Genomic DNA, 25,601 nt, shown 5'->3' on the forward strand with positions numbered 1-25,601 from the left:
CTAACGTTACTATTACAGCCAACAGTTAATGTTATACAGTTGAAGTCGGAAGTTTACATACACCTTAGCCAAATACATTTAAACTCAATTTTTTCACAATTCCTGACACTTAATCCTAGTAAAAATTCTCTGTCTTAGGTCAGTTAGGATCACCAATTTATTTTAAGAATGTGAAATATCAGAATAATAGTAGAGTGTGATTTTTTTAAGCTTTTATTTCTTTCATCACATTCCCAGTGGGTGAGAAGTTTACATACACTCAATTCGTATTTGGTAGCATTGCCTTTAAATTGTTTAACTTGGGTTAACTGTTTTGGGTAACCTTCTACAAGCTTCCCACAATAAGTTGGGTGAATTTTGTCCCATTCCTCCTGACAGAGCTGGTGTAACTGAGCCAGGTCTGTAGGCCTCCTTGCTCGCACACGCTTTTTCAGTTCTGCCCACATATTTTCTATAGGATTGAGGTCAGGGCTTTGTGATGGCCACTCCAATACCTTGACTTTGCTGTCCTTAAGCTATTTTGCCACGGGTCATTGTCCATTTGGAAGACCCATTTGCGACCAAGCTTTAACTTATGATGTCTTGAGGTTTTGGTTCAATATATCCACATCATTCCTGCCTCATGATGCCATCTATTTTGTGAAGTGCACTTGTCCCTCCTGCAGCAAAGCACCCCCACAACATGATGCTGCCACTCCCGTGCTTCACGGTTGGGATGGTGTTCTTCGGCTTGCAAGCTTCCCCCTTTTTCCTCCAAACATAACAATGGTCATTATGGCCAAACAGTTCTATTTTTGTTTCATCAGGCCAGAGGACATTTCTCCAAAAAGTACGATCTTTGTCCCCATGTGCAGTTGGAAACCGTAGTCTGGCTTTTTTATGGAGCAGTTTTGGAGCAGTGGCTTCTTCCTTGCTGAGCGGCCTTTCAGGTTATGTCGATATAGAACTTGTTTTATCTGTTTCCTCCAGCATCTTCACAAGGTCCCTTGCTGTTCTTCTGGGATTGATTTGCACTTTTCACACCAAAGTACATTCATCTCTAGGAGACAGAACGTGTCTCTTTCCTGAGCGGTATGACGGCTGCGTGGTCCCATGGTGTTTGTACTATTGTTTGTACAGATGAACATGGTACCTTCAGGAGTTTGGAAATTGCTCCCAAGGATGAACCAGACTTGTGGAGGTCTACAAAATGTTTACTGAGGTCTTGGCTGATTTCTTTTGATTTCCCATGATGTCAAGCAAAGAGGCACTGAGTTTGAAGGTAGGCCTTGAAATACATCCACAGGTACACCCCCAATTGACTCAAATGATGTCAATTAGCCTATCAGAAGCTTGTAAAGCTATGACATAATTTTCTGAAATTTTCCAAGATGTTTAAAGGCACAGTCAACTTAGTGTATGTAAACTTCTGACCCACTGTGATACAGTGAAATAATCTGTCTGTAAACAATTGTTGGAAAAATGACTTGTGTCATGCACAAAGTAGATGTCCTAACCGACTTGCCAAAACTATAGCTTGTTAACAAGACATTTGTGGAGTGGTTGAAAAACTAGTTTTAATAACTCCGAACTAAGTGTTTGTAATCTTCCGACTTTAACTGTAAATCAGTGATGTCTGAAAATAAATAGTCAGGGTTTAGAGTTAAAAGTCAAGAGCAGATTTAAGGGTCAAGTAATCTCGGTTGAGTCATGGTGGACACACTATGCTCCCAAGGGGTCAAAGAGTTTTAAATTTAAAAAAGTCAATCCTGGTTAACCCAGAACTAAAATCTCAGGTCATTTGAGATCAGGGGTTAGAGGTAAAGGTTGGAGATCAGGGGTTAGAGGTCAGGGTTACGGTCTCACCACTTTCTAACAGCACATGCTGTGATCAGAGCATTAAAGATGGTGCTCTTTAGGAGGAGAAGCCTCAAGGCCTGTAGAGTCACATGATCAGTCCATAGGCCATTGGCTGCAGAGAGAGAGGAACACAGCTGTAATAAATGTGTGTTTGTTTCAAATGAATGTTCTAACTAAACTCACTACCTCAATGGCAGTTTAGTTATTGACAATGCTTACACTTACCTTGAAACACACTGTTGTGATGTTCATAGCAACTCTCTTCGTCTTCATCTGTAGAAAAAAGTTGTTCACCATCACACTCTTTCAACAGAACTAGAGTATTGTATACCAGGGTATTTGAAAGAAAACACACACACACACACAAACCTTACCTGTGAAGGTGGCATGGTGTGTCCTAATGACTCTGGCGTGGCGGCGGTGACTGACAAAGCAGCTGTATGATGCCCATTCGCTGGTCGCCACGGTTACTATGGCCACGGCGCTGCGGCCACTGTCCTGTTCCTCCCCGGCTACACTGTAGGGAGCACTGGCAGGACTCACTAGATTACCATGTCAGAGAGAACAGAGGTGTCAATTCACCAGACTGTCATACTGGAAAGGGCAAAAACAGCAAGAATTTCTCAAATGTAACATCTAGTCTAGTGTGTGTGCTGATGTGCCTACCATCTCCAGGTGACCTCCAGCTGACCTCCAAGTGACCCCTCCCCAGGTCAGTGATGACACACACCAGCAGCGTCCAGCCCACCCTCTCACCTGCCAGGTGCACTGGTGGGGCCAGGGAGGCCAACACATCACCATGTACTAGGACTGTGGTCGGGTAGAGGGGGAGAAGGAGAGGAGAAAACTACTGTAAGTCACTGTGGGTATGGGCATGATAAAAAGAGAAGGATGAAGAGAGTGAGAGTGAGCTGTAACACAGTCTCTAATGGTCTCAGGCTCTGCCAGTCATTCCTTTAGTTTGTTACATCATCATTTAAGTTATTGAGAACAAAAAAACAGTAGTTGATTATGCATGAGGATACTAAAGATCACTCTTGAGAGCAGCAAAAGGTGTGCTGGCAAATTACCTAGTGGCCTCATGGATGGAATATTATTCATATTTTTCATAATTTCATATTTCTCTTTAAATGCCGAAAATCCAGTGTTTCTTTGTCAAACAGTTTTGATATATGTCAGTCTTCTGTGATGTATATAAAGTGTAAAATTGGGATGCAATCTCAAAATGTAATACATTACAACTCTATATCTGACATGGTACAGGTGTCATCTTTTTTTGAAGCCCATAACCATGTGTGTGAGGTGTATACGTTTGTTTCAAAGTAGATTCGTTCAAGACTACCAAGAATCACTCTGTGTGACCCCGATTTAGCCCACTGCAGTAAAAGGTTAAAGACTATTAGTTAGTTAGGTAGTCAGGCAGTTTTTTAGTTAGTCAGTTTTTACTCACCAATCCAAAGGTAGAGAATAGTGAGGCAGAGGAGAATCCTATGTCGTACTTTCATGTCTGTTGTATGTCTATGTTACTGATGAGCATCCTGCTCTATGGAGCCGTTATGCATGCGTTTGAAAGTGTGTGAGAGAGTGCATGAGTTGGGAGAGTGTTTGAGCGTGTTCTTTTGTTTGTCAGTAGCGTTCTACAGGGTGGAGACCTTTCACAGCAGTGCATGGGGGGGGGTTATCAGCCAATAGTCATGTGATCTCACCCGCCACGGAATCTCCCCACAGATTGAGAGGGAGATTGAGAGAAGACAACGAGAGAAGGAGAGCGACCATTTCACCTCTGCTCTTTCACAGTGTTGTTTTAACTGTATCAAGTAGTGTGTCTGATAAAGTGTCTATAGTTCCGAGGTCCATAGGATCTTAATGTAGTGTACAACAGGGAGTTCGCTGGTTGTGTCTTCAACTGTGTGAGTAGGCCAGCAGTCTACCAGTAGTAGAGCAGTAGTAAACAGGTAACCACAGAAGACACCTGGAGCTCTGGGCTGTTAGATCTGAGGTAAGAGGCTGATCATATCAATCATCCCCAGAGTACACCTGCACACACACACACACAAACACACATCTCATGCTCTACAGAAGCCTGGTGTTCTGGAACAAAAGAGCTTCACTTCATGAACCCCATGGTACTGTCAGGAGGCTAGTTTAGCACTGTGGATGAGATACATGGAAAGTATGTTTTCTTGCAGTGTGTGTATACAGGAGAGATGGTGGGGTTGGATATAGTATGTTGGTCTCCAGTATGTAGTGTGAGTTCTTGTGCAGGCCATGTGGATTAACCACCTGGTTTCCCCTGCTGACAGGCTAAATGCGGGCACAGGGACAGTATATATACAGTATATATAGTGGGACAAAAAAGTATTTAGTCAGCCACCAATTGTGCAAGTTCTCCCACTTAAAAAGATGAGAGGCCTGTAATTGTCATCATAGGTACACTTCAACTATGACAGACAAAATGAGAAGAAAAAATCCAGAAAATCACATTGTAGGATTTTTAATGAATTTATTTGCAAATTATGGTGGAAAATACGTATTTGGTCACCTACAAACAAGCAAGATTTCTGGCTCTCACAGACCTGTAACTTCTTCTTTAAGAGGCTCCTCTGTCCTCCACTCGTTACCTGTATTAATGGCACCTGTTTGAACTTGTTATCAGTATAAAAGACACCTGTCCACAACCTCAAACAGTCACACTCCAAACTCCACTATGGCCAAGACCACCTACTCATTCAAGGGTTTATCTTTATTTTTACTATTGTCTACATTGTAGAATAATAGTGAAGACATCAAAACTGTGAAATAACACATATGGAATCATGTAGTACACAAAAAAGTGCTAAACAAATCAAATTATATTTTATATTTGAGATTCTTCAAAGTAGCCACCCATTGCCTTGATGGCAACTCTGCACACTCTTGGCATTCTCTCAACCAGCTTCATGAGGTAGTCACCTGGAATGCATTTGTTGTTCATTTGTGGAATTTCTTTCCTTCTTATTGTGTTTGAGCCAATCAGTTGTGTTGTGACAAAGTAGGGGTGGTATACAGAAGATAGCCCTATTTGGTAAAAGACCAAGTCCATATTATGGCAAGAACAGCTCGAATAAGCAAAGAGAAACGACAGTCCATCATTACTTTAAGACATGAAGGTCAGTCATTCCGGAAAATGTCAAAAACTTTGAAAGTTTCTTCAAGTGCAGTCGCAAAAACCATGATGAAGCAGGCTCTCATGAGGACCGCTACAGGAAAGGAAGACCCAGAGTTACCTCTGCTGTAGAGGATACGTTCATAAGAGTTAACTGCCCCTCAGATTGCAGCTCAAATAAATGTTTCACATAGTTCAAGTAACAAACACATCTCAACATGTTCAGAGGAGACTGCGTGAATCAGGCCTTCATGGATCGAATTGCTGTAAAGAAACCACTACTAAAGGACAACAATAATAAGAAGAGACTTGCTTGGGCCAAGAAACATGAGCAATGGACATTAGCCCGGTGGAAATCTGTCCTTTGGTCAGATGAGTCCAAATTTGAGATTTTTGCTTCCAACAGCCGTGTCTTTGTGAGATGCAGAGTAGGTGAAAGCATGATCTCTGCATGTGTGGTTCCCACCGTGAAGCATGGAGGAGGAGGTGTGGGGGTGCTTTGGTGGTGACACTGTCAGTGATTTATTTAGAACTCAAGGTACACTTAACCAGCATTGTCACGGATCCCTCCAGAACTTTCATTATGCACACCTGGCCCCTATTCCCATTGATTAGTAATTGTATATATGTTCCCTTTGTTCACCATTGGGCTGTCGATTATTGTTACAATATCCGTTGGTCGTGTGAGTACCTGTGCCTTGTTGTTTTGGCTTTCGTGCCATTGTGGAGTGCGCAGATGATTATGGGTCTCGTCCCGTGTGATAATCATTATGCTCTAGTTTTATTTATTTGAGGTACTCCTCGCTCTTTTGATTGGGTTTCAACCCTGTCTGTTGTATAAGTGTTTGTTTGGTCTTCATGTAAAGGCACGGGGACATCAAATAACATCAAATTGATCAGAAATACAGTGTAGACATTGTTAATGTTGTAAATGACTATTGTTGCTGGAAACAACTGATTTTTAATGGAATATCTACATACAGTAGCCATCCAGAGGCCCATTATCAGCAAGCATCACTACTGTGTTCCAATGGCATGCTGTGTTAGCTAATCCAAGTTTATAATTTTAAAATGATCAACTTGGATTAGCTAACACAACGTGTGTCACGTGTGCTCCCTCTCTGGCCTCATGGTCATCAGGCTGCTCGTTATGGCGCACACCTGTCACCATCGTTATGTTCACCTGCAAGTCATCAGACTCACCTGGACTCCATCACCTCCCGAATTACCTTCCCTATATGTGTCACTCCCTTTGGTTCCTTCCTCAGGCATTATTGTTTCTGTTCCAGTGTTATGGCTGTGCTTTGTTTGTGTTTCTTGTTTTATGTTGTGTTTATTTATTAAAACACTCACTCCCTGAACTTGCTTCCCGACTCTCAGCGCACATCGTCACAACGTGCCATTGGAACACAGGAGTGATGGGTGCTGATAATGGGCCTCTGTACGCCTATGTAGATATCAATCAATCAATCAAATTTATTTTATATAGCCCTTCGTACATCAGCTGATATCTCAAAGTGCTGTACAGAAACCCAGCCTAAAACCCCAAACAGCAAGCAATGCAGGTGAAGAAGCACAGTGGCTAGGAAAAACTCCCTAGAAAGGCCAAAACCTAGGAAGAAACCTAGAGAGGAACCAGGCTATGTGGGGTGGCCAGTCCTCTTCTGGCTGTGCCGGGTGGAGATTATAACAAAACATGGTCAAGATGTTCAAATGTTCATAAATGACCAGCATGGTCGAATAATAATAAGGCAGAATAGTTGAAACTGGAGCAGCAGCACAGTCAGGTGGACTGGGGACAGCAAGGAGTCATCATGTCAGGTATTCCTGGGGCATGGTCCTAGGGCTCAGGTCCTCCGAGAGAGAGAAAGAAAGAGAGAATTAGAGAGAGCATATGTGGGATGGCCAGTCCTCTTCTGGCTGTGCCGGGTGGAGATTATAACAGAACATGGCCAAGATGTTCAAATGTTCATAAATGATCAGCATGGTCGAATAATAATAAGGCAGAACAGTTGAAACTGGAGCAGCAGCACAGCCAGGTGGACTGGGGACAGCAAGGAGTCATCATGTCAGGTAGTCCTGGGGCATGGTCCTAGGGCTCAGGTCCTCCGAGAGAGAGAAAGAGAGAAGGAGAGAATTAGATAACGCACACTTAGATTCACACAGGACACCGAATAGGACAGGAGAAGTACTCCAGATATAACAAACTGACCCTAGCCCCCCGACACATAAACTACTGCAGCATAAATACTGGAGGCTGAGACAGGAGGGGTCAGGAGACACTGTGGCCCACTCCGAGGACACCCCCGGACAGGGCCAAACAGGAAGGATATAACCCCACCCACTTTGCCAAAGCACAGCCCCCACACCACTAGAGGGATATCTTCAACCACCAACTTACCATCCTGAGACAAGGCTGAGTATAGCCCACAAAGACCTCCGCCACGGCACAACTTAAGGGGCGGGGGGGGCGCCAACCCAGACAGGATGACCACATCAGTGACTCAACCCACTCAGGTGACGCACCTCCTCCAGGGACGGCATGAGAGAGCCCCAGTAAAGCCAGTGACTCAGCCCCTGTAATAGGGTTAGAGGCAGAGAATCCCAGTGGAAAGAGGGGAACCGGCCAGGCAGAGACAGCAAGGGTGGTTCGTTGCTCCAGAGCCTTTCCGTTCACCCTCCCACTCCTGGGCCAGACTACACTCAATCATATGACCCACTGAAGAGATGAGTCTTCAGTAGAGACTTAAAGGTTGAGACCGAGTTTGCGTCTCTGACATGGGTAGGCAGACCGTTCCATAAAAATGGAGCTCTATAGGAGAAAGCCCTGCCTCCAGCTGTTTGCTTAAAAATTCTAGGGACAATTAGGAGGCCTGCGTCTTGTGACCGTAGCGTACGTGTAGGTATGTACGGCAGGACCAAATCAGAGAGATAGATAGGAGCAAGCCCATGTAATGCTTTGTAGGTTAGCAGTAAAACCTTGAAATCAGCCCTTGCTTTGACAGGAAGCCAGTGTAGAGAGGCTAGCACTGGAGTAATATGATCAAATTTTTTGGTTCTAGTCAGGATTCTAGCAGCCGTATTTAGCACTAACTGAAGTTTATTTAGTGCTTTATCCGGGTAGCCGGAAAGTAGAGCATTGCAGTAGTCTAACCTGGAAGTGACAAAAGCATGGATTAATTTTTCTGCATCATTTTTGGACAGAAAGTTCCTGATTTTTGCAATGTTACGTAGATGGAAAAAAGCTGTCCTTGAAATGGTCTTGATATGTTCTTCAAAAGAGAGATCAGGGTCCAGAGTAACGCCGAGGTCCTTCACAGTTTTATTTGAGACGACTGTACAACCATTAAGATTAATTGTCAGATTCAACAGAAGATCTCTTTGTTTCTTGGGACCTAGAACAAGCATCTCTGTTTTGTCCGAGTTTAAAAGTAGAAAGTTTGCAGCCATCCACTTCCTTATGTCTGAAACACATTCTTCTAGCAAGGGCAATTTTGGGGCTTCACCATGTTTAATTGAAATGTACAGCTGTGTGTCATCTGCATAGCAGTGAAAGTTAACATTATGTTTTCGAATAACATCCCCAAGAGGTAAAATATATAGTGAAAACAATAGTGGTCCTAAAACGGAACCTTGAGGAACACCGAAATTTACAGTTGATTTGTCAGAGGACAGACCATTCACAGAGACAAACTGATATCTTTCCGACAGATAAGATCTAAACCAGGCCAGAACTTGTCCGTGTAGACCAATTTGGGTTGATATTCCATAAAAAATCTGCCGTTTCCAGCTACAATAGTAATTTACAACATTAACAATGTCTACACTGTATTGGACAAAATGTGCTCTTCTATCAAAAACAAGGACATTTCTAAGTGACCCCAAACTTTTGAACGGTATTATGTGTGTGTGTGTGTGTGTGTGTGTGTGTATATATATAAACAGTCCTAACATCAGCCTGGAAAATACGAAGAAATACACACACAAGTTTGTTTTACTATCCATGCTGGGATCAAACAATTGATTCCCATTCAAAATCATATTTCCCTAACCCTAACCTAAACCTAACTCCTAAACATAATCCCTAACCCTAACCTAAACCTAACTCCTAAACATAATCCCTAACCCTAACCTAAACCTAACTCCTAAACATAATCCCTAACCCTAACCTAAACCTAACTCCTAAACATAATCCCTAACCTAACCTAAACCTAACTCCTAAACATAATCCCTAACCCTAACCTAAACCTAACTCCTAAACATAATCCCTAACCTAACCTAAACCTAACTCCTAAACATAATCCCTAACCCTAATTGTAACCCTAAACCTAAAACAGCCTTTTTCTTTGTGGGGACTGGCAAAATGTCCCCACTTGTCCAAATGTTCCTTGTTTTACTATCCTTGTGAGGACTTCGGGTCCCCACAAGGATAGTAAAACCACACACACACACACACACACACACACACACACACACACACACACACACACACACACACACACACACACACACACACACACACACACACACACACACACACACACACACACAGCTTCTGTACTCGCCATAGAATATGGGGGCGGGAGCATGAAAGAGAAAATGAAAGCAGAGACAAAGAGCAAGGGAATGATGATGAAGCTAACATGAGGTAAACAAATACAAACATGGAATTAACCGTCATTCTAGACCTCCCGCAACTCAGGAAACAGCTGGGGTGCTAGGGAAACATGATTACTGCTCTATCGTGGTAGTGCTGAACTTACTCACGTTAAAAGTTATTTTGCTGTTTTGCAGGGCATGATTCTGTGTGTGGAATGAGTGTGCACAGAGATGGGCAGTATTTCTGTTACATGTATTTCAAATATATATTTCAATTACTTTTAAGACTTTTGTCATTGGTATTACCCTGGGCTGAACTACACTCCAATGTATTTTGTTACAAGATACTTTCGAGAGCTGTATTTTCAAAATGCAATTTATGTTCACCATTTGGTGGCCCCCTTTCACCCTACATTGGTATCAGAAGTCTGATGGTACTATGGTGTGATGAGAGCGTCCGCTAAATGAACTAACTATAAATGTACATATATTTAAAAATGAACAATTGCAAAGCATGCTGAGTATTATTTGACTGAGCTCCGCCCCGAACAAAGCCAATAATTAATACCTAGTGTATTTTGCAGTTCATTTTGGTATGTTCATTTTCACATATACATATACATTTTGGCCGTTCCAGAGTGACTTACTATTTACAGTCAGTGCATTTAACTAAGGTAGATAAACAACAACATATCACAGTTATAGCAAGAAAAGGTTTCTGTAACCTTCACTGAGAATGTTGTTGCTGTTTGGGCCGGCTACTTGCAAATGAATTTCTGTATTTTAAAATACAAAATACATGTATTTGAATAAAATACATTAAAAATACTTTTATTTTGTCGTTTATTTTGATACATTCATCTTTATGCTATTTTGTGCTTTAATTTTGTAATTGTATTTTGTCATTTTTGCCCATCGCTGATTGTGCATTTGTGTGTGTCTATCCCACTTTGAACTCAGTAGCAGTATCAGATTACAATGAAAGCCCTGGACAGCTATAGTGTAACTCTTCAACCAACTATCTCTTCCACTCACTATGTTATTTGTTGACATGTAACACACGGGGCTTGCAGTCTGGGCTGTAAGCGTGTGTATCATAACAGAATAGATAGTAACCTTTACCGACCCGACCAAAATATGAGTTGTTCAGCTTCTTGGATTTATAAAATCAGACAGAATCAATACAACATATTAACACCTCACTGTGTGAGATCCTAGATGAGATTCACTGTTGCTGTTTTTAAATAACAATAACATAGCTTCTTCTTCTGTCTTCAGGTTCGAGAAAGAGCTGCTGAACATTTCAAGTCAATTCTACTGGCCTGTTGCTGTAAGCTTAGACTACACTCCTCCTGAAGTCTAATGATTGACAGATATCTACATTCTGAAAACAAACGGAATGTCAGTGCACCATTTACTGCACTCGAGTGATCTTTAGTATCCTTATCTTTACAGTAGTCAGCCAACAACTTTTCCACCATAATGTTCTGGGTCAGGTTCTTGGTTCTGGCCCTCCTGTCTCAGGCTGGTGTGACCCAGACCTCCTCTAGCCCAACCCATGCCTCTGCGCCTCCTAACCCCACTGAGGAGCAGCCTCCCTTGAATACGGGAAGCCTCTCATTCCCTTGGAGCCACCTCCGTCTTCCGGAGAACATTGTTCCGCTCCACTACCACCTCCTGCTCCACCCTAACCTCACCATACTCAGCTACATCGGTACAGTCAGGATAGAGCTCCAGGTTCAGAACAATACCAACTGGGTGGTGCTGCACAGCAAGGGGCTTCGTATCACTACGGCAACTGTGCTGGACCAGAACCTTGCTCACCTGTCAGACCAGGTAAACTACTCCCTCAGCACTAAACTATCATGCCCAGTTTCTAACAACGTTCCCACTTCTGCCTTCTCTGACAACTCTGTCTAACGACTACCTTGTGTGTGTGTCTTCCTGTTCGTGTGTGTCCTCAGGTCCTCCCTGTTCTCCACAATCCTACCCATGAGCAGGTTGCCATATTCTCTCCCAGAGTGCTCACTGGTGGGCAGAAGTACTTCCTGTTACTGGAGTTTGGGGCGGAGCTAGGAGAGGGCTTCTATGGTTTCTACAGGAGCACTTACAGAACTAGCACCGGAGAGATGCGGTACGGAATGTGTGTACTTGTGTGCGTGTGTGTATACAGTGGGGCAAAAAAGTATTTAGTCAGCCACCAATTGTGCAAGTTCTCCCACTTAAAAAGATGAGAGGCCTGTAATTTTCATCATAGGTACACTTCAACTATGACAGACAAAATGAGAAAAAAAATCCAGAAAATAACATTGTAGGATTTTTAATGAATTTATTTGCAAATTATGGTGGAAAATAAGTATTTGGTCAATAACAAAAGTTTATCTCAATACTTTGTTATATACCCTTTGTTGGCAATGACAGAGGTCAAACGTTTTCTGTAAGTCTTCACAAGGTTTTCACACACTGTTGATGTTATTTTGGCCCATTCCTCCATGCAGATCTCCTCTAGAGCAGTGATGTTTTGGGGCTGTTGCTGGGCAACACAGACTTTCAACTCGCTCCAAAGATTTTCTATGGGGTTGAGATCTGGAGACTGGCTAGGCCACTCCAGGACCTTGAAATACTTCTTACGAAGCCACTCCTTCGTTGCCCGGGCGGTGTGTTTGGGATCATTGTCATGCTGAAAGACCCAGCCACGTTTCATCTTCAATGCCCTTGCTGATGGAAGGAGGTTTTCACTCAAAATCTCACGATACATGGCCCCATTCATTCTTTCCTTTACACGGATCAGTCGTCCTGGTCCAGGTCCAGCCCCAAAGCATGATGTTTCCACCCCCATGCTTCACAGTAGGTATGGTGTTCTTTGGATGCAACTCAGCATTCTTTGTCCTCCAAACACGACGAGTTGAGTTTTTACCAAAAAGTTATATTTTGGTTTCATCTGACCATATGACATTCTCCCAATCTTCTTCTGGATCATCCAAATGCTCTCTAGCAAACTTCAGACGGGCCTGGACATGTACTGGCTTAAGCAGGGGGACACGTCTGGCACTGCAGGATTTGAGTCCCTGGCGGCGTAGTGTGTTACTGATGGTAGGCTTTGTTACTTTGGTCCCAGCTCTCTGCAGGTCATTCACTAGGTCCCCCCGTGTGGTTCTGGGATTTTTGCTCACCGTTCTTGTGATCATTTTGACCCCACGGGGTAAGATCTTGCGTGGAGCCCCAGATCGAGGGAGATTATCAGTGGTCTTGTATGTCTTCCATTTCCTAATAATTGCTCCCACAGTTGATTTCTTCAAACCAAGCTGCTTACCTATTGCAGATTCAGTCTTCCCAGCCTGGTGCAGGTCTACAATTTTGTTTCTGGTGTCCTTTGACAGCTCTTTGGTGTTGGCCATAGTGGAGTTTGGGGTGTGACTGTTTGAGGTTGTGGACAGGTGTCTTTTATACTGATAACAAGTTCAAACAGGTGCCATTACTACAGGTAACAAGTGGAGGACAGAGGAGCCTCTTAAAGAAGAAGTTACAGGTCTGTGAGAGCCAGAAATCTTGCTTGTTTGTAGGTGACCAAATACTTATTTTCCACCGTAATTTGCAAATAAATTCATTAAAAATCCTACAATGTGATTTTCTGGATTTTTTTTCTCATTTTGTCTGTCATAGTTGAAGTGTACCTATGATGAAAAGGCCTCTCTCATCTTTTTAAGTGGGAGAGTGGGAGAACTTGCACAATTGGTGGCTGACTAAATACTTTTTTTGCCCCACTGTATATGTGTGTGTGTGAGGTATATTAAATGTACACGGGCTCTGTGTAGGCTACCTCGCTCTCCATCTCTATGTGGGGGAGAAAGTCTGACACTCCTCATTTAAACACAGAAACAACTGGTATGAGGAGAGAGATCACATGAAACTCCTTGTATTTTCTCTTTCTCTCTCGCCATTCCACCATCCCTCCTATCTCCCCCTACCTCTATCTCTCCAGGACCCTGGCCTCCACTCATTTTGAGCCAACCAGTGCGCGGATGGCGTTTCCCTGTTTTGATGAGCCTAGCTTCAAGGCTAACTACTCCATCAGTATCAGGAGAAGCCCAGCACACACCGCCCTGTCCAACATGCCTGTAGTGAGTAAACACACACACACACCATGGTGGAGATGTAAGACAACATGGTGGCAGGCAGATCATAGTGTGTTAGTGTACAGTGCCTTCAGAAAATATTCACACCACTTGACTTTTCCCACATTTTGTGTTACAGCCTGGATTTAAAATAGATTCAATTGAGATTTTTTTTTCTCCATTGGCCTACACACAATACCCAAAAATGTCAAAGTGGAATTATGTACAATGTACTACAAATGAAAAGCTGAAATGTTTGAGTCAATAGGTATTCAACCCTTTTTTATGGCAAGCCTAAATAAGTTCAGGTGTAAAAATGTGCTTAAAAAGTCCCATAATAATTTACATGGACTCTGAATTCCAAGTGTTATGTTTGGGCAAATCCAATACTATACATTATTGAGTACCACTCTTCATATTTTCAAGCATGGTGGTGGCTGCATCATGTTATGAGTATGCTTGTAATCATTAAGGACTGCAGAGCTTTTCAGGATAAAAAATAAACGGAATGGAGCTAAGCAAAGGCAAAATCCTAGAGGAAAACCTGGTTCAGTCTGCTTTCCACCAAAACACTGGGAGATTAATTCACCTTTCAGCAGGACAATAACCTAAAATACAAGGCCAAATCTACACTGGAGTTGCTTACAAGAAGACAGATAATGTTGCAGAGAGGCTGGATTACAGTTTTGACATAAATCAGCTTGAAAATCAATGGCAAGACTTGAAAATCGTTGTCTATCAATGATCAACAACCAATTTGACAGAGCTTGAATAATTTTTTAAAGAATAATGGGCAAATATTGTACAATCCAGGTGAGCAAAGCTCTTAGAGACCTACCCAGAAAGACTCACCAGCTGTAATCACTGCCAAAGGGGATTCTAACATGTATTGACTCATCGGTGTGAATACTTTTGTAAATGAGATATTTCTGTATTTCATTTGAAATAAATTAGCAAACATTTCTAAAAACATGTTTTCACTTTATGGGGTATTGTGTGTAGACGGGTGAGAAAAATTCAATTCATCCATTTTGAATTCAGGCTCTATCACAACAAAATGTGGAATAAGTTAAGTGGTATGAATACTTTCTGAAGGCACCAAACATTACAATGTGTGTGTCTGCATGTGTGTGTGTTTTTCCTCTAGGAGCAGACAGTGGTCCTGGATGATGAACTAATGGAGGATCGTTTTGCTGTGAGTGTGAGGATGAGCTCCTATCTGGTGGCCTTCATCGTGTGTGACTTCAGATCTGTCAGTGCAACAACTGCCTCAGGGGTCAAGGTAGGTATGACTGGGGCAGCGGTGTGTATGTGGGTGTGTGTACATGTATGGATGTGCAATGTGTGTGTGTGTGAGTGTGTATGTGTATGATTTCAGAACATGACTTTAATAATGTTTCAGGTTTCTGTCTATGCTGCTCCTGAGAAATGGGAGCAGACCCATTACGCTCTCAAGGCTGCAGTCAAACTATTGGAGTTCTACGAGAAATACTTCAACATCAGCTACCCACTACCTAAACAAGGTAACTAAATATACCAATATCAACTACCCACTACCTAAACAAGGTAACTAAATATATCAATATCAACTACCCACTACCTAAACAAGGTAACTAAATATATCAATATCAACTACCCACTACCTAAACAAGGTAACTAAATATATCAATATCATCTACCCACTACCTAAACAAGGTAACTAAATATATCAATATCAACTACCCACTACCTAAACAAGGTAACTAAATATATCAATATCATCTACCCACTACCTAAACAAGGTAACTAAATATATCAATATCAACTACCCACTACCTAAACAAGGTAACTAAATATATCAATATCATCTACCCACTACCTAAACAAGGTAACTAAATATATCAATATCATCTACCCACTACCTAAACAAGGTAACTAAATATATCAATATCAACTACCCACTACCTAAACAAGGTAACTAAATATATCAATATCAGCTACCCACTACCTAAACAAGGTAACTAAATATATCAATATCAGCTACCCACTACCTAAACAAGGTAACTAAATATATCAATATCAACTACCCACTACCTAAACAAGGTAACTAAATATATCAATATCAGCTACCCACTACCTAAACAAGGTAACTAAATATATCAATATCAGCTACCCACTACCTAAACAAGGTAACTAAATATATCAATATCAACTACCCATTCCCTAAACAAGGTAACTAAATATATCAATATCAACTACCCACTACGTAAACAAGGTAACTAAATATATCAATATCAGCTACCCACTACCTAAACAAGGTAACTAAATATATCAATATCAGCTACCCACTACCTAAACAAGGTAACTAAATATATCAATATCAGCTACCCACTACATAAACAAGGTAACTAAATATATCAATATCATCTACCCACTACCTAAACAAGGTAACTAAATATATCAATATCAACTACCCACTACCTAAAAAATGTAATTATATCCATCAATATCAACTACCCACTACCTAAACAAGGTAACTAAATATATCAATATCATCTACCCACTACTTAAACAAGGCACTGAAATATATCGATATCATCTACCCACTACGTAAAACAAGGTAACTAAATATATCAATATCAACTACCCACTACTTAAACAAGGTACTGAAATATATCAATATCAACTACCCACTACCTAAACAAGGTAACTAAATATATCAATATCAACTACCCACTACCTAAAAAATGTAATTATATCCATCAATATCAACTACCCACTACTTAAACAAGGCACTGAAATATATCGATATCATCTACCCACTACGTAAAACAAGGTAACTAAATATATCAATATCAACTACCCACTACGTAAAACAAGGTAACTAAATATATCAATATCATCTACCCACTACCTACACAAGGTAACTAAATATATCAATATCAGCTACCCACTACCTGAACAAGGTAACTAAATATATCAATATCAACTACCCACTACCTAAACAAGGTAACTAAATATATCAATATCAGCTACCCACTACCTAAACAAGGTAACTAAATATATCAATATCAGCTACCCACTACCTAAACAAGGTAACTAAATATATCAATATCAGCTACCCACTACCTAAACAAGGTAACTAAATATATCAATATCAACTACCCACTACCTAAACAAGGTACTGAAATATATCAACATCAGCTACCCACTACCTAAACAAGGTACTGAAATATATCAATATCAACTACCCACTACGTAAACAAGGTAACTAAATATATCAATATCAACTACCCACTACCTAAACAAGGTAACTAAATATATCAATATCAACTACCCACTACGTAAACAAGGTAACTAAATATATCAATATCAACTACCCACTACCTAAACAAGGTAACTAAATATATCAATATCAACTACCCACTACTTAAACAAGGTACTGAAATATATCAATATCAACTACCCACTACGTAAACAAGGTAACTAAATATATCAATATCAACTACCCACTACCTAAACAAGGTAACTAAATATATCAATATCAACTACCCACTACCTAAACAAGGTACTGAAATATATCAATATCAACTACCCACTACGTAAACAAGGTAACTAAATATATCAATATCAACTACCCACTACCTAAACAAGGTAACTAAATATATCAATATCAACTACCCACTACGTAAACAAGGTAACTAAATATATCAATATCAACTACCCACTACCTAAACAAGGTACTGAAATATATCAATATCAACTACCCACTACCTAAACAAGGTAACTAAATATATCAATATCAACTACCCACTACCTAAAAAATGTAATTATATCCATCAATATCAACTACCCACTACTTAAACAAGGCACTGAAATATATCGATATCATCTACCCACTACGTAAAACAAGGTAACTAAATATATCAATATCAACTACCCACTACGTAAAACAAGGTAACTAAATATATCAATATCATCTACCCACTACCTACACAAGGTAACTAAATATATCAATATCATCTACCCACTACGTAAACAAGGTAACTAAATATATCAATATCAACTACCCACTACCTAAACAAGGTAACTAAATATATCAATATCAGCTACCCACTACCTGAACAAGGTAACTAAATATATCAATATCAACTACCCACTACGTAAACAAGGTAACTAAATATATCAATATCAGCTACCCACTACCTAAACAAGGTACTGAAATATATCAATATCAACTACCCACTACCTAAACAAGGTAACTAAATATATCAATATCAACTACCCACTACCTAAACAAGGTACTGAAATATATCAATATCAACTACCCACTACCTAAACAAGGTAACTAAATATATCAATATCAACTACCCACTACCTAAACAAGGTAACTAAATATATCAATATCAACTACCCACTACCTAAACAAGGTAACTAAATATATCAATATCAACTACCCACTACCTAAACAAGGTACTGAAATATATCAATATCAACTACCCACTACCTAAACAAGGTAACTAAATATATCAATATCAACTACCCACTACCTAAACAAGGTACTGAAATATATCAATATCAACTACCCACTACCTAAACAAGGTAACTAAATATATCAATATCAACTACCCACTACCTAAACAAGGTAACTAAATATATCAATATCAACTACCCACTACCTAAACAAGGTAACTAAATATATCAATATCAACTACCCACTACCTAAACAAGGTAACTAAATATATCAACATCAGCTACCCACTACGTAAAACAAGGTAACTAAATATATCAATATCAACTACCCACTACCTAAACAAGGTAACTAAATATATCAATATCAACTACCCACTACCTAAACAAGGTAACTAAATATATCAATATCAACTACCCACTACCTAAACAAGGTAACTAAATATATCAATATCAACTACCCACTACCTAAACAAGGCAACTATACTGAACAAAAATATAAACGCAAAATGTAAAGTGTTGGTCCCATGTTTCATGAGCTTGCCCCAGTCAAATTGTACAGCAACAGGAAATGGGAATTATTCTGTGAATTATAATTCATGTACATTTTGGTAGGGGTTCATAAATGTTTCACAAGTTCTCCTGCAACAGGGTGATCAAATTAAGATCCTACATCTGTTTCTATTATTTTGAACGCTAGACAATGAATAACATGATTTAATGTATTATATAGATCAATAAAAACAAAGAAAGCTATTATTTTTACTAGTATAATGTGTGTTTCTCAGTTTTATGTCATTGAACGTAACTGATTACAAAAATATCAAGTTCCACAATTCAAGTTTTATTAATCCACTACCTAAACAAGTATGAACTGTACAGCAAGAAGCTACATAACTACCCTAATAGTATAATGTTCTCAACAACAGTAAGACGAACACATGGTATACACCTTCCAACAACATGCTTACTTGCAGGTTCCTTGTCTACGATGCAACAACAATAAGAAATAATAAAATATAAGAATATGAACATAAAGTAATTGGCTCAGTAGAATATAATAAATATTTCAGCATCACTATAACAGAGGAAGGCAGTATCTAGCAATCTAACAAGAGTCTGATAGCATTTGTGATGTGTATCATGAATGAGTGTGTGTGTGTGTGTGTGTGTGTGTGTGTGTGTGTGTGTGTGTGTGTATGTGTGTGTGTGTGTGTGTGTGTGTGTGTGTGTGTGTATCTGGATGAGTGTACACGTGAATCAGTGCAAATATACAAGGGCTTTGAGCATTCTCTCCAGTGGCAAACTGTTATTGGGGGAGGGATATTAAAAAAGTGTATTAGCTAAAGCTACCCTTTTAGTATGTCATCAATTTGAGGCTTCCATCCCTCTGATAAGTTGGTGTGTGTAAATCGGAAGTGTCACTTGGTGTTAGTCAATTAAAATGAAGTGGAAATAACATTGTGAGCAAAATGATTAATCACATCACTTTAGTAAATGTCTTAACGGTTTGATGGCCTTAGATTTGAGCATTTAAGGCCTGCATTTCAGAAAATCCTAATTTATCTAAAATGTCTCATTGGTGTTACCATCATTGACCTTACAACTCCTACTGGTGTCACAATGTTATCATAATTGTGCACATTATTGAAGTTATTAAGCTACCATATTGGTTATTTTAGAATGGGAAGATGTACCCAAATACATTTCAATACAAATCTAGAAAAATTAAGTAACATTTTTCCAAAATGCCTTGCCCAAAGGCCACCGTAATTCAAGAACAACACAGTTGCTTAAACAAGACAATCATTCTAAAGTTACTGCCTGCCTCCCCCTCCAGACCTGGTGGCTATCCCAGACTTTCAGTCCGGAGCAATGGAGAACTGGGGTCTGATCACTTTCAGAGAGACGAGCCTGCTCTACGACCCCACCACCTCCTCAGCCTCCGATAGGCTCTGGGTTACCAAGGTGATCGCCCATGAGCTCGCCCACCAGGTAAGAGTCAGACAGGTTAAGTTCACAGTGTAGAACAGGAAGTAGCCAGTCATGGCAATGATTTTGATTTTATATGATATGACTACAATGACATGAAGAGGGATTAAAAGTGATGCCATGAACCTCTGGATTCTTCAGAAAGTTTATCTGCACTGGAAGACAAATGGAACTCCTCTCTTCTCTTGACATCTCTCATTGTCTGTCCTCTCCTGCCTGCCTGCCTGCCTGTCTGCCTGCCTGTTTGTCTGTCTGTCTGTCTGTCTGTCTGTCTGTCTGTCTGTCTGTCTGTCTGTCTGTCTGTCTGTCTGTCTGTCTGTCTGTCTGTCTGTCTGTCTGTCTGTCTGTCTGTCTGTCAGTGGTTTGGGAACCTGGTGACCATGAAGTGGTGGAATGACATCTGGCTGAACGAGGGCTTCGCCACGTACATGGAGTACATCTCAGTGGACACCACATACCCCAAACTCAGAGTGGTATGATCCTGTTACTCACTTGTTGTGCACATCCCTGGCCCGAGTTCATAATATGAATGTTCCAAATGATCTAGACATGTCCCTGAGGGAAATTCTTGTTTAAATTGTGCCTTTTTAATCTCTTAGGAGGACTATCTTCTGGACACCTGCTTCGTTGCGATTGGTCGAGACTCTCTAAACTCCTCCCGCCCCATCTCAAGTGTAGCTGAAAGCCCTACACAGATTAAAGAGATGTTCGACACAGTATCCTACAATAAGGTAGAAAAACACGCATACACACAAGCACACGTTTTCTATTTCATAGCTTTCATCAACCCTGTCTTTACTTCAAATGAGGGAGTAAGGATTCATGTCTAAAGTATTGGATCAGGCCCCCAGTGTTGATGTACTTTGTTGTTTGTTCCACCAGGGGGCATGTGTCTTGCACATGCTAAGACACTACCTGACTGACCAAGTGTTCCAGATTGGAATCATGCGTTACCTTCGCAGGTACAGCTACAGCAACGCTCGCAACCAGGACCTGTGGGACAGCGTGGCCAACGTTCGTAGATCGATCAAATTATACATAATTTTTTGATCCCTGCAGGCTGCTTTAGTATGTAAATGTGAACTGCTGTGTTGTTGTTCTCAGACATGTTCAGAAGAGGAGTTCACTTCTGGAGGACACTGCTACAGCAACAGCCAGGCAGCTAAGAATGCAGTAAACACACCTCTCTGAACATAACAGTACATTACATTACAAGACCAACAGTCTGACCATTACAAACAGGTGCTCTGTAAAAGTTTCACCACTGATTTAACTGTGTGATGTTTACCTGTGGGTGTGGTTTTGATGTGTGTGTCAGTACCTGTACGCTGGGGAGCACCTGGACCTGACGACCATGATGAACACCTGGACGCTGCAGACAGGTGTGCCTTTGGTAACGGTTGCTAGACAGGGGTCTCGTCTGGTGCTGAAACAGGAGAGGTTCCTGAGGACCACACATCCGTCTGATCCAGCATGGCCCAGCCTGCAGCAGGGGTAAACACACACACACACACACACACACACACACACACACACACGCCACACACACACACACACACACACACACACACACACACACACACACACACACACACACACACACACACACACACACACACACACACCACACACACCACACACACACACACACACACACACACACACACACACACACACACACACACACGCACACACACTCACTTACTCTGATGGTCAGGTGTTGTGAGGTCATATTCCTGCACCTAATCCCTCCCCTCTCTGATCTCTGTGTGTTAGGTACCTGTGGCACATCCCTCTGACATACAGGACTGACACCTCATCTAGCATTCACAGACACCTCATGACTACACTCACAGGTAAGACGCCTCATGACCACACTCACAGGTAGGACACCTACTGACCACACTCACAGGTAGGACACCTACTGACCACACTCACAGGTAAGACGCCTCCTGACCACGCTCACAGGTAGGACACCTACTGACCACACTCACAGGTAGGACACCTACTGACCACACTCACAGGTAGGACACCTACTGACCACACTCACAGGGAATATAATTGCTTTTTCTCTCCTCAGTGTGGAGCTTGCTGTGGAGTTGATTGACTGGTTGTTTCACTAAATTATTGATTGCTGTGTCTCTCCTCTCCTCAGACAGTGTGGAGGTGGGGGAGGAGGTGGGATGGGTGAAGGTGAATGTGGACATGGCTGGTTATTACCTGGTCCACTATGATGGTCCAGGCTGGGACGACTTGATACAACTACTGAAGGACAACCACACAGCTCTCAGCTTCATGGACAGAACACACCTCATACATAACGCCTTCCAACTCACCACGTAAGAGACCTGTGTGTGTGTGTGTGTGTGTGTGTCCATGTGATTATGTGAATAGACAACACAAACACTCTTTAGTTTCTGACATCATCTCTCTATAATATTTCTATAGAGCAGGTCGGCTGTCACTCGATAAAGCCTTGGACCTCATTGGTTACCTGCGATCAGAGAGTCACACTGTGCCCCTCCTCCAAGGGTTGGCCTACCTGGAAGCCTTCTACAGGATGGTGGAGAGGATGGACATACCTGACGTCACACATAACCTCAGTGTAGGACACATACACATAAAACATAAAATAAATCTCAAACATTCTGGTTAAATTACATGAAGTTTGAGTTGGGTGTGTGTGTGTGGTCTGATGTCCTATCTGTGTGTGTTTTCTGTAGACGTACATCCTGTGGTATTTCCGTGGTGTGATTGACCGTCAGACGTGGAGCGACAAGGGCTCTGTGTCTGAGAGGCGGCTGAGGTCGGAGCTCCTCTCTCTGGCCTGCCATCTAGGAGACCTCTCCTGTCTGGAGCAGGCCCAGCGCAGCTTCACACACTGGCTGGACTCCAACAGCACACTCAGGTCTGTCTTTCTTACTGTCTGTCAGCTATTTGAGAGAGTAGTTACATCCCATGGACAGCAACATACAGTACTTTGTTCAATCCCTGACCCAATCAAAGCAAACTTTTCCTGACTGCAGAAGTAAACCATGTCCTGTCTGTGCCTCTCCCTCCACCAGCCTGCCTGCAGATGTGACAGAGACAGTGTATTCAGTAGGGGCCCAGGAGGACAGTGGCTGGGCGTCTCTCCTCCACATATACACTCTCTCCCTCTCAGAGACACACAAACATAAGATCCTCTCTGCCCTGGCCAGCAGCAGAGACACAAATAAACTACACAGGTACGTATAGTCTTCTATACTCTGTCAATTCAATTCAATATATGACCTCACATTTTGTGTGTGTGTGTGTGTGTGTGTGTACCCCAGGTTGTTGGAGCTGGGTCTAGAGGGGGAGGTGATCCGTACCCAGGACCTGGACTCCCTCATCGTCATGGTAGCCAGGAACCCCAGGGGACATCATCTGGCCTGGAGCTACGTCCAGAAATACTGGAGCACCCTGGTGGACAAGTAGGTGGTAGAGAGGGAGGGGGAGGAAGAGACAGGCACAGGGAGAGGGAGAGAGAAACGAACACTCAGGAGGGGAGATAGGGGGAGTCTATCCCTGTGGTAGAGAATGAGAGAGGGAAAGGGAGAAAGATGAACTGATAAACTGGCACGTGGGTGAAAAAGTAGGTATTAGTCGACCAGCAGTCCCATAGCCTGGGTGCTTTAGCCAACCTGTGATGTTTCCTCTTGTTTCTACCCTGCAGGTTCCAGTTGGGATCGTTCTCTATTAGAAACATCATCATCGGCACCACAGGCCAGTTCTTCTCAACAGAGGAACTCACTGAGGTGAGATGATTGATCTGTTAGTGGCAATATCATTCTCAACAACTAGACCCTGACCCTGAAAATGTATTGTATCAGTAGCAATGTATGAGCGAGGGTGTGTGTGTCCCAAAGCCCACGGCCATGCTTACCAAGAGTGTGTGTGTACCCTAGGTGCGTGTATTCTTTGAGTCAATCCATGAGCAGGCGTCTCAGCTGAGAGTCACTCAGGTTGCCATGGACAACATCCAGAAGAACATCCTCTGGTTGCAAAGGAACCTGGGAACTCTGAGGAGCTGGCTGGACCAACAGATAGATTGAAGAGAGAAAGGGGGAGAGGGGAGAGGGGTGGGGAGAGAGAGAGAGAGCAATAGAAAATGAGCTTGGAGTTTTTTAAAGCTTAATTAGAGCTTTGATTTTTAATTATGAATATTTGTGGGATAATTGAGTGTCATGTTTTTCAGTTTACATCGGGGATTTGGAAATGTTTTTGTTGAATGAATTTGGTTAAGATGTTTGATAATAAAATGTTGTGAAAGTATTATTTGAAGAGCAGTAAGTAGGCCAAGATCATGTTGAATTACACAGAGTAAAAGCAAATGAAATACAAACAGAAAACCATGTTTAGCTGTGAATGTAGGAGTGGTCTGAAAATGCTAAAACATCACAGGACAGAATGAAGCTTGGCCCCTGCCTGGCCTCACACACTACAACCTCACAGGAGCAGACTGCTGATAATTTAGTGTGAAGCAGATGTGTGTAAACATATTGCAATGTACACATACAGATCTGCTATCTTATTTTGATCACTGTTATCAGCAGAACATTTTAATGTGCAGCAGGATATGCAAATTGTAGTGTATTCAAGGTTTAAAAAGACTTCTAAAGTTAGCAATTTCCACTTTTAAATGTCAGACTTGATTTCCCCTATTAAGACATTTATCAATCCCAACAAAAATGTACATGAATTATAATCCACATTAATTCACATTTCCTGTTGCTGCATGATTATTGTCCTGCTGTCAGAAGCAGGGTCAAACTAAGGTCTGTTTCTATGTTGACAGTTGGTTTAGTTGGTTCAGTTGGTTTAGTTGGTTTCCAAAAGACAGACGTCTTTCACCTATAGTGTTTGCAAGTTGGTTGAACCATATCAAATAAAGTGTTATTCGTCACATGCTTTGGAAACAACAGGTGTAGACTAAATGCTTACTTACAGGCCCTTCCCAACAATGCAGAGAGAGAGAAAATATAGAAATATTAGAAAAGTAATAACACGTAATAATAAAAGTTACAATAAATACACAATGAGTAATGGTAACATGGCTATATACACGGGGTACCAGTACTGAGTGTACAGTGCCTTGCGAAAGTATTCGGCCCCCTTGAACTTTGCGACCTTTTGCCACATTTCAGGCTTCAAACATAAAGATATAAAACTGTATTTTTTTGTGAAGAATCAACAACAAGTGGGACACAATCATGAAGTGGAACGACATTTATTGGATATTTCAAACTTTTTTAACAAATCAAAAACTGAAAAATTGGGCGTGCAAAATTATTCAGCCCCTTTACTTTCAGTGCAGCAAACTCTCTCCAGAAGTTCAGTGAGGATCTCTGAATGATCCAATGTTGACCTAAATAACTAATGATGATAAATACAATCCACCTGTGTGTAATCAAGTCTCCGTATAAATGCACCTGCACTGT

General features: G+C 41.4%; 1 protein-coding gene across 3 annotated transcripts; it reads left to right on the forward strand.

Moving 5' to 3' along the window:
- The first annotated feature begins 3,569 nt into the window (after nucleotides 1–3,569).
- LOC110536151 (endoplasmic reticulum aminopeptidase 2) lies at nucleotides 3,570–24,436 on the forward strand. Of its 3 annotated transcripts, XM_036936025.1 has the most exons (21): nucleotides 9,518–9,632; nucleotides 10,862–11,419; nucleotides 11,548–11,717; nucleotides 13,566–13,704; nucleotides 14,846–14,980; nucleotides 15,101–15,221; nucleotides 19,988–20,142; nucleotides 20,499–20,612; nucleotides 20,739–20,870; nucleotides 21,022–21,153; nucleotides 21,244–21,312; nucleotides 21,458–21,633; nucleotides 21,916–21,995; nucleotides 22,295–22,478; nucleotides 22,588–22,744; nucleotides 22,863–23,047; nucleotides 23,205–23,366; nucleotides 23,454–23,594; nucleotides 23,837–23,918; nucleotides 24,069–24,216; nucleotides 24,248–24,436. In XM_036936025.1, the coding sequence occupies exons 2-20, from the start codon at nucleotides 11,066–11,068 to the stop codon at nucleotides 24,213–24,215; spliced, it is 2,835 nt and encodes a 944-aa protein (XP_036791920.1). In that variant the 5' UTR covers nucleotides 9,518–9,632; nucleotides 10,862–11,065; the 3' UTR covers nucleotide 24,216; nucleotides 24,248–24,436. The 3 variants fall into 3 exon arrangements, with proteins under 3 accessions (XP_021477410.2, XP_036791920.1, XP_021477409.2); XM_021621735.2 differs by lacking the exon at nucleotides 9,518–9,632 and adding an exon at nucleotides 3,570–3,838 and having other exon boundaries at nucleotides 24,069–24,436; XM_021621734.2 differs by having other exon boundaries at nucleotides 24,069–24,436.
- The last annotated feature ends 1,165 nt before the right edge of the window (nucleotides 24,437–25,601 follow it).

This window comes from Oncorhynchus mykiss, chromosome 11 (assembly GCF_013265735.2).
Source record: "Oncorhynchus mykiss isolate Arlee chromosome 11, USDA_OmykA_1.1, whole genome shotgun sequence".
Classification (NCBI taxonomy): Eukaryota; Metazoa; Chordata; class Actinopteri; order Salmoniformes; family Salmonidae; genus Oncorhynchus; species Oncorhynchus mykiss.